At 41.0% G+C, this 17,071-nt stretch overlaps 1 protein-coding gene across 3 annotated transcripts in view; it reads left to right on the forward strand.

Annotated features, from left to right (window-relative positions):
- Nucleotides 1-15,843, forward strand: part of ZNF462 (zinc finger protein 462) — a 91,635-nt gene extending 75,792 nt beyond the window's left edge. For all 3 annotated transcript variants that reach the window (XM_008923690.3, XM_018072876.2, XM_029959938.1), the window contains 5 exons: nucleotides 446-582; nucleotides 5,254-5,477; nucleotides 7,803-7,935; nucleotides 12,933-13,047; nucleotides 14,027-15,843. In XM_008923690.3, the coding sequence (XP_008921938.2) occupies nucleotides 446-582; nucleotides 5,254-5,477; nucleotides 7,803-7,935; nucleotides 12,933-13,047; nucleotides 14,027-14,228 (811 nt within the window). In that variant the 3' untranslated portion in view covers nucleotides 14,229-15,843. The remainder of the gene's footprint in view (nucleotides 1-445; nucleotides 583-5,253; nucleotides 5,478-7,802; nucleotides 7,936-12,932; nucleotides 13,048-14,026) is intronic.
- The last annotated feature ends 1,228 nt before the right edge of the window (nucleotides 15,844-17,071 follow it).

Raw genomic sequence — 17,071 nt, forward strand, 5'->3', positions numbered from 1 at the left:
AGATGGTTAAGAGTGTTATCTGCCTGCAGAAATAAGTTTGTCCTCACCTTTGCAAGTCCAGAACAGTTGATAGATTTTGTTCAACTTGCTAAAAATTTAACCTTTGCTAGAGAAAGTACACTGAGTATTTCAGCTTGAAGACGAATGATAAGCACGAAGGATGGGAATTCTGTTGCTATCTTAACTATAGCAATGTGACCATAGAGCAAAAGAGTATCTTGTCAGAATGAGTGATTGTCACTTGAGGATGCAGGCCTGCAAATGCCTCTGCTCATGTGTTACTCATGTGAGCAGCCTCACTGCAGTGCTACGTAACACCGTGAAGACAGGGCTGAGTGGCATCTGCACCGTTTTACATGACACATCTCTTACAGAGCTTGTGACACTTCATCGTTTCTCTGCACACCTCTCCTGACTGCTTTCATCTCTCCCTCCTGTTCCACAGATCTGCTTTTACTATGCACGTGGAAGCTGGGCATTCGGCAGTCCCCGAGGAAGGACCCAAAGACCTTCGCTGCCCTCTTTGTCTCTATCACACCAAATACAAACGCAACATGATTGACCACATAGTTCTGCACAGAGGTAACAAACATCTGTGTGTGTGTCCGTACCTGACAAGGGGAATGCTGAACAGTGCCCTTGTCATTAAATTTTCCCCTCTCTGTATATGAGGACAAGTATGTTGAATAAGTCATTAGCCCTTGAGTATCTTTTTGTTTCATTTCTAAACCATGCGTCTTATTTATTCCTTGCAAAATGTCAAAGTTTGCCACTGCTGAAACAGGGGAAGATTTGAAATTGTTTTAAGGTTTTCCTCTAGCGTAGTTGGCAGTCATCAAGCACCTGTTTAGCAAGAGTTGTCCTAATTTACAGCTTTGATCTAGGCCAGAGTTTTTTCCTGCTTATGCCCTTGTTATCATAAAGGCCTTGCTATCCTAAATTCACTGTCAAAGTTTATCACCTAACCAGAGGGGCCCCAAAATATCCCTCGATTACTTTTTATTTTCTCCTCCTCATTCTTAGGATCAAACCAATTATCACATTTTTGGTTTTCTTTAAGGCTTCTTTTCTATCTACACCTCTCCCCCTTTTTTTATTTATTTATTTTAATTTTTCTAAGCCTGTTAAAAGTGAGATTAGGGATTTTTTATATTTTATTAGCTGTGGGCTTGCTAGCTGAGAATAGACAGCAGTTTGGGCTCTCTAGGCTGGGATTCCTGCCCACAGCTATCACACTTGATGCTTGTAGATGGTCTGTTGGCTGCCGTAATCCAAACCCATGTGTTGGGATGGCACTCTGCCTGCTTGCAGGTTGGGCAGAGTTTCACAGTAGGGTATTGGTGGTGAGCAAACACAAGTTTTGCATGCCATCTTTTTCCTGGAGGAGATCCTGGCGTGACAAGTGCTATCATAATTCCTTGTAACATACCACTTCTCAGTGTTGGTAGCTTCAAGTCCTTCTTGTACCAATGCAGTGAGCTTGGCAGAACTCATACAAATTTCTCTCTGCTAGCAGAGCTGTTCAGAGGCAACATCTGGGGAAAATGACCTGTCATTGGTTCAGAAAGCACCTTACAAAGCGGCCATGTTTAGTTGTAAGTGTTTGGCAGGTGCTTCAGCTTTTACTTCTCATCTTTGAAGGTGTTGCTGTGTCAGATTTTGCTCATCTTGAGGATATAGTCCAGAATTAGTCCACTTTAGAGTAGAAGAGGGTTTAGTTAACCCCTGTGCAAGTGCTGCTGAGATATGCTCTGTTTTGTGGCTGTGCCAAGGCTCCAGTAGACACTGACAGAACTTTAAAATAGACAACCTGAGGTGGAACTGGATGAACTTGGGGTATTTTCCCAATACTGGACACTGGGAGTGCCCAGTTGCAGAAGTGGAAGAGCCCTTCATGAGGTCAGGCACCTGCACTGCCTGTGCAGAGCTGTTTATGACCAGTTGCCAGGAGGTTTTTACCTCCTGTGGTTCCGTTCTTCTGTGGAACTGTTGCTTCAAACCAACCTCAGGAGTTTTTGCTGCTGAAACAAACAAAGGACATAATGGGCTGTGCACTAGAGTATTGGGAGAGGTAAAGCAGAGTAAAAGAAGTTTTAATGCAAGTGGGATTATAGCTGACAAAGAGTCTTGGAGGCCATTGAGGGAAAGACAGAGGTTCTCTTTGATATTATGTGTCCAGGTAATAATAAAGGAAGTAAGGTTCTTACTTAAAGTTATTTTTGGTGCATATACCCAGCTAAAAAAGAACCCTCTACCAGTGTTTATTGTGTAGCAGCTGAAGCAGGCAATTTTGACAAGATTTGACATACACTGAAAGAGAGACCGAGGGATAGTGAAGGAAGTGTAAGATAGCCTTCCTTTTTTACAGCCATTGCATTGGTAAAGCAAGGACATAGCCCTGAGCTGTGGTCCAAGAAAATTGGTTTTGAGGTAGATGGAGTGGTGCAGTTTGTAAAATCAAGAGTGTAGGATTTGATCTATTCATAATTAATGTTCCTTTTGTGTAAAAGGCATGTTTACGGATGCATGACTCTTACATTACTTCGAGGTTGCTGCACCCCTAATCCTTGGTGAAATTTCAAATGTACTTGAAATGGAAAATATATTTGCCTCCTAATGAGTGGCTACAGAAGCTGAATTTCACAGGGCTAAAGCAATAGCATCTAGAAGCCTGAATGCCTAGTGAGAAAAAAAAAACAACAAACCAACACAAAAACACAGGCGAGAAATTTGCTTCCCATTAAGAATTAGAGCTTCCAAGAGCTTCTTTCATGTATCACCTATCCCTCATAAGTGTAAAAGCACTTCACCCCTCCCTTCTGCGGGTACAGATGGAGCACAGACTCAATACAGGTGTCCTGTCACAAGGGGCTGACCCAGCCGGAGACTGCTGCAGGTTGGTGAAGAGAAGTTTGGCTCTCTAGTTCTCCCTGGCAGGCTTGGGGAGAGGAGAGAGGCACAAGAGGAGACAATGAATTCTTGCTCCATGACTAGCAGAGGTGTTGGCCTTTAATTTATTCTGAACAATACAATTAGTTTTTCAAAGAATTACAGATTCAATTAGGTTGGAAAAGACCTCAGAGGTCATCAAGTTCAACCTTTGACATCTTCTTGTGAGGTGTCTGCAGTAGTCTTTGTTTAAACACTGCTGAACTTTGGAGAAGTCTACACATGGGTAAAGAAACTGCCTCTTCAATTTGTATATGGGGTTTTATGGTTTACTATAATCTTTTCAGTTGTCCAGATATGAAAAGTGCATTCTAAATGAGTAAATAAATAAACAGAGCTTTTTAGAGGCAAGGTGGAGATGAGAACATCACCTTACAAAATGTAAGGTTCCAGATCCAAGCAAACCCTGCAAGTTCCAAAATCATTTCTTGGAGGAAGTTCACTGGCATGAATACATCATGTGAAAATTTTAAATCATTCACTGAAAGTGAAATCCTTCAGGCTAGAGTTGATGTTTATGTTTATTTTGCTTTTCTCCTCTTACTGTGCTGCCTTTGATTTGGGGAGTGCATGTGTGTGTGTGTGTGTGTGTGTGTGTGTGTGTGTGATTGTGAGATAATGGGCTTTGCTACTGTACGTTAGGGAATGCTGCATTATTCCAGATTGGTAGATACAAAGTTTTATACCATCCCATGTTTTAGCTTTTTTTATCTGTGCCAGGTGCTAGAGGAAAAGTGATTTTAAAAATATTTTAATTAGTATTTCCCTTTTTGAAAACTTCACTTGACCTTTTCACTTTTGAAACCATGTCATTTATTTCTGTGAGTCAAAAGCATACAGCTGCAGTAACCTTGTAAAAAAAATTTTTAATGATCTCAGCACCACAACTTTAAATTCTGCTGTCTGTTAGATAGACCCTATTCTTCCATCCTCTGTTTCCACCCTGAATGGCCACAACTTGGTTTCTTTATAGCTAAAAAAGCTATTGTTGGTGTAGGAAAAAAATCACAAGTCTACAGGTAGGGGGTTTGTTGTGTTTTTTTTTTTTTTGTTGCTAAGGCATCCTTTTGGGGAAAACTTTTTTGTAGTGGCCAGAGAGGAAATTATGAGATGGGACAAGTTTTTTGTTTAGGGAGAAACTGAGCATGACGGAATATTTTGTTGAGCTGTAGGAAAAGTCTTATTGTGAGGGAGGGGAGCATGTGTTTCTGTAGTTGTCTTTAGGTGTAATATTACCCTCCTCACTAAAGAAAAGGGCCCATTGGCTCAGATCCATGTGTGCATTGCTACATCTCACATTCATATCTACCATGAGAGATTCAGGCCTCTTTTTTTTCATCTATCATGAAGGATGAACGTGGATGGGGAGGATCAAACCCCTCCTTTAACCTGCACTCCATAAGGATCAATAGTACTAAATTTCACTGTTCTGGTTCAAAATGCCAGTTGAGTATCAAAAGCCTGTAATGAAGATCTGGTGACTCTCTGCTGAAAAGTCACATTCTGAGTTTCCCTTGTGCACACATCTTGGAGAGCACCACAGTGGAGGAATGTTAAGGCACATCGAATTCTGGTGTGTCAAATGACATGAAATTAATTGCAACTCTGTTAAACATCAGTGCTTTGAGAAGTGCAGAGTTTAGAAACTCAGCAAGAGCATTTGCAGTACATCATGCCTGCAGATTTTGAGCCTGAGCCTTCTGAAAGCTCTGGGTGTGTTGGGAAGTTTCTGCCCCTGGGTTAACCGTCCAGCCCTTTCCAGGAAAAGGTGCTACCTTGCTTGCACTCTCAATCCCCAGAGAGCAGTTTAGATGTGATTGCAAGGACACTGGTTCCGATTTATATAGAGCCAGCAGTGGGCTGGCTCTAAAAGATGCATTGGGAAGCACCCTGCAACTTCCCTCTTTATTAAATTTCTAGAAGCTGTTCCTGGCTGCTGTTGAGTGCTGAACCAAAATGCACTTTTGGTCTGGCTTGATTTGTGGCTGGTTTTGTATTCCTTGGCTCTGCTACTCTGACTCGCAGATGGAGTCTCATTTGCCCCAAAACTTCCATTCCTATCCTCACCACCCAACAAGCGGTTAGGTCTGTGAGGACACCTGCATTTGTAGCTTTTAAAGATTAACCCTGTGATTGCAGGGTTGTTTTCTTGTGTTATTTTAATAGGTCCCATTCTGTCATAGACAGACTGCCTTCCCATACAGCATATCCCATTCTTTGTGCCAGTGGCAGCACCCAAACTGTTGACGTGTTGGCCTGGTATTTCATAAAATTTGTTAAGTGAATGTTGTCCTGTCCCTACAGAAGAGCGGGTCGTTCCCATTGAAGTCTGCCGTTCCAAACTGTCCAAGTACTTGCAGGGAGTTGTTTTCCGCTGTGATAAGTGTACCTTTACTTGCTCCAGTGATGAGAGCTTGCAGCAGCACATAGAGAAGCACAATGAACTGAAACCTTACAAATGCCAACTCTGCTACTATGAGACCAAACACACAGAGGAGCTGGATGCTCACCTTCGAGATGAGCACAAGGTAACATCCAAATAGTTTTAATTTGTGGCAATCTGCCCCTTTGCAAATGCTGTATTAGTTTAGTTGCATGTCTGACTAGCCAACTTGACACTGTTTGGGGTTTTTTTTGTCTCCCTCCCCAAATTTGGAAACTAATCCCATGTTGTGCTTGCCTGCCTCATTTTTCTCATTATTTCTTTTTTTTCTTCAGAAACTGAAAAATAAGCGTTCCTAAAGCTGTTCAGATTGATCAGAATTGGCAGACTGTTGCATGCAGAGTATGATTATCTGGAAAAGGCTCCTGTGTATGCTAGGTTTATTTAAAGGAGTGGGGTGGTGGGAAGGGTTGTGAAAAAATAGTAAGGCAGTGTGATTCAGCCCCTGTAAAAGGCAGGATATTCCAAACATAAGATTGCTCTGGTAACTTCAGCAGCGTGACATGCCATGCATATTTTAATAACAAAGAGGGCTGTACATCCCCATTTACATTTAACAAGGGAAAGATAGACAGCAAGTCTAACTAGGTCCTAAGTTAAGAGTGCTTTGGAGTTTTTGTGGATTACCTGAGTGCGTACCAGGCCCACTCTTTGAGAAGCCATTAAAGGCTTTCCACAGACTGTTAGCTTTGAATATCTGTAACTGCTAGCTGTGTAGCTGAGAAACATTTATGTTTTAGAACTGAGATGTGTTTTGGAGTATTTCTTGGAGTACTTCCTTGTCAGATTTCCAGGGAAGGCAGCTATATGCCCCCACCTGTTGGAACTGAGCTGCCCAGGTCCTCACCTAAAAACTTCATTGACTGAATGACTTTTCCTTACATCCAAATATATTTATATGGAAGGTATTGGTAGCAGAAGTCCCAGAAAAAAAACTTCTCATGCTTAAAAAGTATTTGGCTGTCCTATAAAAACAAACTTTAACTCATGTTGGCCTGCTGTACTTGTCTGCCCCCTTTATTACTTCTGGAGAGTCTTCTGCACTTCAAACAGTACCTGAGATGTTCCATACCTCCTAGTCATCAGAGCAAGGTGCCTGGTGTATCCAGGAGGAACTATTATTTCCTTACTTAGCTCTCCTTTCCAATCGGGACCTGCAGTGATGGTGCTGGTAGTTTAGGGTATCGTTTCCCCTTTTTTCTTTGTTAACTTTTACCTCTCTAATTTGTGTCCATGTTCTGGGCTCAGATACCCAAGTTATATATTGCACCTTAAAGAGTTCCTTTATATGAACTAAGTGCCTTGACTGTGGTCCTGTGTGTTTAAATCTCAGTGGGTAATGTGTTAAGTTAGAGAACCTGATCACAGCTATCTGAAGAGTAGTGCTAGAAATCTTCCCACCACTGCATTTAGGATGCTTTACTATTTGGATATATACTGCAGTCTAATTCACGTCCTGCTTGGGATCATTGACATTTCCTTTCCTACAGAGGGATAAAGAATAGTCAGTGGTGTTGATATTTTCATTCAGTATCTTGCAGGAGGTGTTGTAGTGCGCTCATTCCTCCGTCTCTGTCCTTCCTGCCTTTGTGGCTCAGTGCTTGTGCTGATAGAGGGCTGTCTCTCTGCATGAAAGATGAATCCAAAACCCTTCCTAGCAGTGATCAATGAGCTCAGAGGGCACTTGTCATCCAGCAAGTATTAGCCTCAGTGTCCTGGTCATGCTCCATGCTCTCCGCCTCCACTGTAAATCTGGACTGCTGCTCTGTTGTTTCTGTTGGATGTGGTGGATCCTATGCCCTGAGCTGCTCCTTTCATACTGCTGCTGTGAGCTGTTAAGTAGCTGGTGCATTTCACCCCAGGGTTAGCTGAATTTGACTGCTGGGTGAATTGTTCCCATTATAGTCTATGCATCAGTTTTCAGAGCACTTTGCAGCCCTTCCTAATGAAAATTAATCCATTGTTAATGAGTGAAAGTGTATGTGGCACACAGCAGCCATGTGCTCAGTAAAAAAAGATCCATCCTTTCATGAATAAAGCTGAATGAACCAGTCACAAAGAGTTTTCCTTCAGCGTGGATATGCAGTGGCAGCATTTGATCACAGTGGTTGAGTAATGCCATAAAAAGAGGATATGCTACTTAGTGTTTTACGTTTCTTGGATGAAGAAATGAGGGGGATTGCTGAATCTCATTTATTTTTGAAAAGCAAAAATGAGAAATACAGAACAAACAGCAATAGGATTATTGCTGTCGATGAAAAGAAACGAGTGTTAATTTGATTGGGGGGACTGCATGCTACCTCTAGCTCAACAGGCTTTGGGGTGTACTTGATTTTGCTTTGCATATGTGATGATTTTTCAGATTAGTTGGTGACTGTGCTGACTGCTAACAAAAGTGTTTCTTTCAAAGGTGAGTCGTAATTTTGAGCTGGTTGGACGGGTTAACTTGGACCAGTTGGAACAAATGAAAGGAAAAACAGAGAGCTGTAGCAGTGATGAAGAAGAAAAAGATGAAGAGTTAAGCCCCAAAACTGAAGAGAGAGGTCAGTGCAGCTTTTTGATATGTTGGGTTTATTTTATTGGGGATTTTTTGGCACTACAACATACCTCACCAGTCCAACCATGTGAGGTCAGCTGTTGATTCTACAGCACATTGTCTGCAGCAGGCATGGCAGCAGAAGCAGAATGTGGCTTTTATCACAGGCACTGCTGCTATGGGAATCTCATGTTTCTAATCCTCATGGCAAGTTTTCTGTCTGTTAAGAGAATACATACCATGGAAAAGCACAGATAGCATCTGTGACTTACCTGCCCATGCAGAGGACATCTGTAAGGGCTTGGAAAACTATGTAAGTGGAGTATTTTAGTGATCTGTCAGATTTTCTGTTTTGGTAAGCATTTTTCATTCAAGTGAAGGATGAAGGCTGGTTTATGGGCTGTTATTTACTCTGTGCCTAGCATTTTTTGTCAGTCAGCCTTGTTGCAGTTCTGCAGTGGGCAGCTCTGGAGCCAGGGTGGGTCCGTGCTGCACCTGTCTGTACTGTTGCATATTTAAACATGTGCCTAAGTTTGTGTCTAAGAATAATCCCAGTGACTTCAACAAGGCTGGGCCACGTGCTTACTAATGCTTTTGGTTTGGTTGAAGTTAGATCAGCAGGCAAGAAGTAAGGTTCTCTGTAAATTAAACAAAGGGTTTCTTGCCCTTCCTTTTCAACAACTTCCCCCATGAAAACGAGGTTATTGCAATATCTGATGTGAACTGTGTGTCTTCTAATTCTGGTGCACAATTGATCATTCAAATGCAGTATGTTCACAACTCTAGCCCACTTATGATTTGAATTCTGGGTCACCCATTTTCTTAATGCTGACAGCTGCAGTTAGCAAAGTTCTGTGTGCCTCAGCTAAAGGTACACCACCATGTTTAACTTTTTCCTCCTCAATTTTTAGCTTTCAAAGCTCAGTCAGGAATTTTTCAGAAAGGAAAATGTGTCTAGCTACATATTTTCAGATGTTGAAAAATTCCCATTTCTGGATTCAGAGTTAGTTTACAGAACTAAAATAATTCAGGTCATGTTTCTGACATTTTAATATCAAAACCCCTTAGCATCTTGACTTTTTTTGGTGTCCATGCACCATAAATTCAGTCTGCACTTAGCAGCGGCGCTTCAAGTGTGGTTAGTGATAGCTTTTATTTAAATGAGAAAGGAAGCCAATTGGATAGGAAACCACTTGTGCTTTAATGAAAAATATCCTGCATGAGATCTCAGGTAGAGCAGTAGAGAAATCAAGAGGAGAACCTAAAGAATGTTAGTTCTATATGCATTTCAAAGTTCAACATTAGGAGTCGTGTAAATATGCTTGAGTGTCTGTTCAGGGACAGCCTCGACCCTCAGATCCTCATGACTGGAACAGAAATTGTGCACTGGTTTGACTAAAGCACCAGTTCACCTTAGTTGGAGATGTAGGAGGCTGATTAATGCTCTGTGTAGACCCACAGCTAGCAGGGGATGAAGAGTCATGCTGTCCTTGTGAGGATTACTTTAGCGTTACATACAAGCACAGGTGCTGGAGCGACCTTGGAAGCCATGATATCCAGATCAAGGAGAAGAAAGTGCTGTCTGCCAGGCCTGACAAATCCCTGTAAATGCACCATGGGGAGGGAGGACAGCCCAAGGTGAAGTTCATTGTTTAAATTTGCTTTAGGTTACACTGTGAAAGTATAAAAAATATCATCTTCTGTGCTGGAGTTTTAAATTTGCAGGGATAGTAGATGTTTTATCCCCATGTTTCTAGTGATCAATACTTCAGCAAGGGGTGGGTAATGTCTTAATGATTTGCAGCAATTCTCTCCTGGTTGGTCTGTAGGCCCACTGTTTCACCACTGTTATTTTTCACTCCTTTTTAATCTGTTACCATTTGTAATATATTATACAAAAATAGGTAGAAAATGCAGAAAACAGTTATGCCTACTACAGCAAAGGTATCTGGAAAAAAATCAGTTTTATTGATTATTTTTCAAGACAAGTCGTGTGAATTGCCACTATAAGGTGCAAAGATGCAAGGAACACTTTTGAAAAATGTCCCAGCGAGACAAGAACTGAAGACATGGTTGGATGCTAAGTTACCTGCTGGCATATCCCTATGGATTTTCAGAAGATATTTCTAACACAGGAATGGTTTGCCCTGTTAGCAGAGGACCAGACTTGTGCTTTTAGCGTGTGTCAAGGTGGCTAATGCTGTTACAGCTTTCAGACCAGATTAAACTCTGCAATTCTATGTGCTACTGGGTGCATTTGACAATTCTAGCCTTCGTGGTGTTAGCAGAAAGTGGGATTTGCTAGGAGTACCTCCGTGTGCTCCAGGTATCTGGAAGCAAGTGCTGTCTGAACCCTCTGAGGTCTGTGACCTTAGAGAGAACCAGAATTTCTTCCTGTGAGTCAAACAGCTGCCCAGATTCACCACTTTGACTTTGTGCTGCTCTGTGCAGTGCAAATCTGAAGGTGCAAATATGACTTCTCCTAATGAGCTGTTGGATAGTGGACCAAAGAAGGGCTCTTGTCCACATGAACAGGCAGAGCTGAACAGCAGAGCTCAGCAGAGCTGAACTGAAATCTTGAATGGGAAAGGAAGAGAGTAATTTGCTTCTGTTAAAGGATATAGTATAAAAGGAGATGAGGGAGGAAAAAGAAGGTGTCTGGCAATGCAAAGAACAGCTCTCCCTGGTGGGAACTGTGTCTATGAGAGACTGACTGTCTTTACTGATCTTTGTGTATTGGTCTTAGCAGAAGTTGGAATTGAGAGGCGTTTTTCCATAGTAGGCAGAAACAAATATTAAGCCATTAGAGAGTGTCCAAAGGAGGGCAGCAAAGATGGATGATACTCTGGGGCACATGATGTGATTCTTGAGGATGGTCCTTTGGAGGGCCAGGAGTTGGACTCGATGATCCTTGTAGGTCCCTTCCATCTCAGCATCTTCTGTGATTTTGTGAAATGCCCACGAGTGCTTGTGTGTGTGATGAGATGAAGCAAAAACACAGGTCAGGTGTGTGTGCAGTCTGTTACTTTTCCTCTCCAGGCCCCAGAGGAGAGCAGCTTCTGATATTCTTCCAGGGAAGCAGCCCAAATTCACATCCTTAGAAGCAAAACTTATTGGGAAGTAAGATGAACAAGGTAGTGTTGTCTGAAAAGGTGTTGTTTTTACTAGAGTAACACTCGCTGATCTTAATGAGAGTTAGAAGTATAAATCTTGGACCGGGTTGGGTTGGAAGGGCCCTTTAAAGATCGTACAGTCCAACACCCCTACCATGGGCAGGGACACCTTCCACTCGACCAGGTTGCTTCAAACCCCTATTCAGCCTGGCCTTGAACATTTCTAGTGATGGAGCAGCCACAGGTTCTCTGGACAACCTGTGCCAGGACCTTACCACCTTCATCTTAAAAACTTTCTTCGTTATGTCCAATCTAATGCTACTTTCTTTCAGTTTTAAACCCTTGCCCTTTGCAATGAATCTACAGGCCCTAGTAAAAGCAGTCTCTCCGTCTTACAATCCCCCTTTTAGAACTGGAAGGCCACAACAAGGTCTTGCTGGAGTTTTCTCTGTTGCGGTCTGCACAGCTCCTTCTCCTCCCTTTTTTAGGCAAAACAATCTCTCTGTTTAATACCTCCTCTCTGCAGAGGTCCAGAATAAAGATTCTATTGTGTACTACATGATAGATATATTCTTATGCAGAACAGCAGCAGCTTTTGCCTCTAAAACTATTACCCTCCATAAATATTTTTCCCTGCATCATGTCTAGTCTGTGTGTTGCAATGTGTTTATAAATTTGTACCATGCATAAGGTATTAAAATCCAGATACAAACTGAGCTAATGGCATTTACTTACATTCTGGTACTCCTCATGACACAGCAGCTTTATGATATTTAACCACATAATAAATCACTGCCAATAAGGAATACAAAGTGGATTTTTTTTCTTCCAGGGTGAAGAGGCAAAAAAACATGCCATGAACCATTTCATATAAACTTATGTCAAGGCTAACTACTGAGACGTGTCACAAAAATGCATATACAGGGCTTACATGTGGATAATAGGCAATGTGTGAGCAATTTTGAGTTCAGTCTGATTTTGAACAGAGTAAATATGAGAGTGAAGAAATCAAATGAGCAAAGATCAGAACCAATATCAAGCAAAATCCCTTTCATTTTATTATGTAGTTTGGGAGAAGTCAGAAAGACATTCTGTTGATTTCTTGCTTAAAATAATCCCTGCTAAGGAATTAATGCTCTGAGCAGATGGTGCTGTCTCATTTCCAGCAAAAGAATCAAGTGAGATAGTTCATGCAATTATTTTTAATGGCTTGTGTGGCGATCTTCTTAATTTGTGAGGAAATGTTTCATCTTCTGTGAGAGCGGGCTGTGTTCACATGGAATTGGCTTTCAGGAATGCCTCTCCCTGAACTGCCAGTGACTTCACTCATATTGCTGGGTGCTTGACACTTCTGCAAATGTGGCCCCAAGCACTTTGTATAAAAGATTAGGATGTGATGAAACACCTATGCAGTTAAGATGTGGGACTTAATCCATTATACTTCCCTCGTGAAAGGATGTCAATATATTATGAGGGTCACATGTTAAATACACCAAGTCTGTGTTTCCTAAAATTTGTGCTACCAATTCAAAAATTATAGATGGTCTCGAGTGGATTTTTTGATTTTGCTTTCAAGCCATGTCAGTCCTAAACTTCCCAGTTTTGGTTTGGAATTAAAATTCCACAGTCGCTTCATTTGCTGAAACACAGGAACAGGGAGTAGTAACTCCTTACCCTGATTTGCAGAGATAGTCTAGGATTTGGGATGGGATTTGTCACTTGTAGTGTTACTTTGCTTTGTGGGAGTTACATTTTCACAAGCAGTTTTTGACAGGAATGTCCTTTTGGTCCTCCAGGATGAGAAGGTGCAACAGAAGGGATCAGAGTAGGATCACAATGATCCCTTCTTGCTCTGGCACTTCTGAGTTCATGGGCTGCTGTCTTTTTCCAGATCCCATGATGTATCCTGACAGCAGTGCTCCAGAGAAACGCTTCCCGTGTGAGTTCTGCGGCCGATCTTTTACAGAAGGCTCTGAGTGGGAACGACATGTGCTCAGACATGGCATGTAAGTTGGTTTGCATTCCTTTGCCAAACAGCCAAAGGAAGGATTAGATCTCTATCACCCCTCTCCTCCCCTCCCAAAAAACCCTGTGATGAAAGCAAACACGGTTCTATGAAGAACAAGTCTATCACGGGTATGGAAACAGTCATCAGATGTCTCTGCATAGGAAGTTCTCATTCATCCTTTTTAACTCTGCAGCCCAGGGCAGCTGTAAGACTGTGGGGTTAACTATGATTCCAAAACTTAAGATTGTCCTTGGGTCAATACCACTTGGCCAGGATTAACTTCATCTGAGTGTACTGTTGATTTTTTTTTTAAATGTTTGCCTTTCTGTGACAGTTTGCCCACTGTGGGATGATAGCATCACAGATAAAACAGGCATCTCTGGAACAATCTTTTTCCTTCTTTTGATGGAGATCTCATTGGTAGCGGAGATCTCGTTGGTAGCAGAGATCTCTTTGCTGAGCAGAGTTGCTTCAAAGAGTAGATTTCATTCAAGGTTGCTGACTTGTGGAAAACATTTGAATACAGTATTGTAGGTTAACTGTGATGGGACAATAAATAATGACTTCTCTTACCCATAATATTACCTGCCTGAATATGAATACTTGAAACCTATAAAAAGTTTTATTGGATCATTAACTCTTTCGGAAAAGTACTGTTTTCCTGTGCATTTGTTTGGTGTCTCATAAGTCTTGTTTACCAGGGGACTGGAAAAAGGGGAGTAGACTTTAAATGTCACAATTTGAGTTCTTCCCTCTCACTCATATCTGTCCCAGCGCAGAACAAACAAAGATTTGGTTTCAAAGCCAGAATATTGTGGGTGCCAGCGGTAACTTCATTCCACTTCCTCTTCTTTTGAGCCAGAGGTGGCAGTGGCCTATCTGCCTTTTTGGAAAGTGATGTGCTTTTCTCCCTCATGTGATTGACTTTGCTGTACCCTGTATTGACTGTTTCTGTTCTCTGCTGCTTGGCTTTGCAGGGCGCTGAACGAAAGCAACCACAGGACCGGCGAGGACAACCAGCCAAAGGAGGACATGGAGGAAACAGTAAGCACACTGCCAGAAGAAAAAGAAGACATTGAGACAATGGTGGTGGACTACTCCCACAATGGTGAAACAGCAGTCAGCATGGTAGCTGCTGACAAACCTCTCCAAGACAACTCAGAGGCCAAAAATGAATAAGTGTTTGGTGTCAGTCTAATCGACGTACTTGAACAGAGATGAGCGGGATGGCGTGGGTGGGTGGGGTGGGCAGAAGGAAGAAAAAAAGCTGCTTTTAGGACTGAATGATCTATTTTCAAAGCACTGGTACCTGTGTGAGTGTGTGTATATTAAAGTTATTTAAGTGATGGAATAAGTGGCTCCATTACATCACTGCATCTTTTCTTCTGGATCTGACAGCGGGAAGTTACGTTCATCTTGGACTAATGAAGCAACTCCCCGTGTTTCCTACATTACATGTGCTTTGCAGTGGAGAACTTCGATTGTTTTGAATGGAAGCGTTTGAGCATGGAAGAAGTGGTGGGGGGACAACTTTCCAGCACACAAATTTGTGTGCGTTTTTCTAGTTTTAATACATAATGATTTTCCAGACTGAATGCAACTGCTTTAGAAAAGAAAAAAAAAGAGAAAAAACAAACAAAAAAAAAAAAAAAAAAAAAAAGAAAACAAAAACAAAACAGAAACTGCTTTGCTTAAAACAGTCACCTGTTTCCTAGTACCTCAGAATTAACCAAGGGAGATCTCTGCATTTGTCAGTACTACCTGTTGTTGTTGTGGTTAAATGTAGAGAGACTGCTGGGCAAGGTGGTGAATGGAGGAAGAAAAAGAAAGTTTTAAAGAAAGGAAAACAAATTGTGCTTAAAATCCCAGTGTGGGTTTTATTTCTTAAAATACTGTGATTTTTTTAATTATTTTAGTAAAAAAAAAAAACAAAAAAAAGAGAGAGATACTTTAATTCCTAGATAACTGTTTGTGAATTGTCATCCTTTATTCCAGGTAAGCTGTTTGTTAGTATTTGGTTATAATTTTAGTATTTGGTAGAATTTCATGTGACTGATTGTGCGGTTTTGTTTGCCACACGTTTATTTTCTATCAGCCTGAGGTGTTACAAATACAGCACAATTGAGTTTTTCATGTAAAATGAGTATTTCTTTTCAAGTGGGGGACAGGGAAAGGAGACTAGATCTTGTGAATAGAATTTTTTTTGTTGTTGCTGTTGTTCTTATTGTTCGTTGTTGTCAATTTTAAACATATGGAGATAACAAAGAAGTTTTAACTTTAAAAAAAAAAACCTAAAGAACCAAACTTACAGCACAGCTATGCAGCTCATGGGCCAAACACATGGGTCCTCATAACCATTCTGTTGCTTGTCATATTAACATCGATCAGTCTCACACCAGTAACTTTTCGTTAAGATTGGATGCCTTTTTTTTTTTTTATTTCGTCTGTGGTGTGCGTGTTTTCTTTTTTGTTTTGGTGTGGTGGGAGGGAGGGGTGTCTGTTAACACATCTTTTTTGCAAGCGGAGGTGAAATAGTTACATATGACATTGAGCCTGGAGAACTACTTTTACTCAATTCAAGATGGAGTTGCTGAGTTTTTCCCCTCCTCCTTAGCTTTTAGCATGAGGGGAGCAGTGTCGAATGAAAATAGGAACCTGCATACCTAAGTGGCTGATCCTGCACTACTTCTTGGGTGGAAAGCCTACCAAACTTAACTGGAGTTTTGCCTGAGCAGCGAATACAGGATCTGGTGCCCATGGGTATGTTCTGATTGTGAACAAAAAAACAAACAAACAAAAAAAAAAGACAAAAAAACAAAAGCTAAAAAAAAAAAGTTTCTTTCCAAAAAGTAGAAAGTACTTGACTGAAACCTAGTTTTAGAAATGCATGTGTCTTCGTTTGTTTTTTTTGTTTTTGGGGGGGATCTGTGGGAGGGGGAGGGAGGGGAGAATAGGAAGCTCTCGGGGAAATTTTGTCCTGGATAGCTTCACATAAAAATGATGGCAAAAATGTTGCATTTGTGGAATAAGTGCTACTTGAGAAGCATGGTGTTTTGCTTTTTTGGGGATTCATCAACTGTGTGTTAGGGGGATTCTTTTTGATTTTTTTGTTGGGTTTTTTGTTTGTTTTTTTTTTTTAATAGGGAGGGAACATCATAAAAAAAACATTGGAGGGACAAGTATAAATACACATTTTGTGTCTGTATTTGTTTTTTAATTGGCCTCATTTCAAATGTATTTAAACAGTTCCATACCTGGATTGGGTGTTTGTAATGGTTACCAAAAAGGAAAAAAAAAACAAAAAAAAACAATGATTGTGACATGCTTTTATCACTACTTAATTTTTCAAATAACATGTAAATATTGTAATCCATTGGATTTTGTTTTGCTAACCTGTAATAAAAAATATGGGACCATTATCCTTTTAACAAGCTTAGAATGTCATATTTTTTTCATTTTTCTCTTTTCCCAAAAATGTATACCTGATATATTGTGGACACACATTTTAGGTGCATTATTATGATTCTGTTGACTGTAATGACATAGAATTGAAAATAACATTTTTTTCATTGTTTAATTTATACAGAGGACTTTTTCAGAGTTTGACAGAAGGAAATAATAGCAAAATGCTAACCCATTGGCTTCAGCACTCGGTATTTCCTGATTTTAAAATTACTGCTTACTGATGGGGGATAGGAAGGGGATACTGAACTGTTGCACTGACGGGTTTGTTTTTTAAAAAAAAAAAACAATGAAAATTAATAAAAACTTTTTAAGAGTGCTTCCTTGTCTGTGTGTGGTTTGGTATTGGCCACTCTGATGATAGGTCTGTCCAAGTGGCTGGTCTTCAAATGGCAGCTCTGGAAGAGAGCAAAGCTCCCTTTATCCGCTCCTGCACCCATTCCTCCCCTGCTTCTCAGGGAATTTTTGATTTATAGGTTATGGGGAGTGAGTTGCCGTGGCTCACACAGGTCTGGGGTCTACAACAACCCCAAAGAATGCCCTGAATATGCACCAACCCA

The sequence above is a fragment of the Manacus vitellinus genome, unplaced genomic scaffold (genome assembly GCF_001715985.3).
Source record: "Manacus vitellinus isolate BGI_N305 unplaced genomic scaffold, ASM171598v3 scaffold_23_pilon, whole genome shotgun sequence".
Lineage (NCBI taxonomy): Eukaryota > Metazoa > Chordata > Aves > Passeriformes > Pipridae > Manacus > Manacus vitellinus.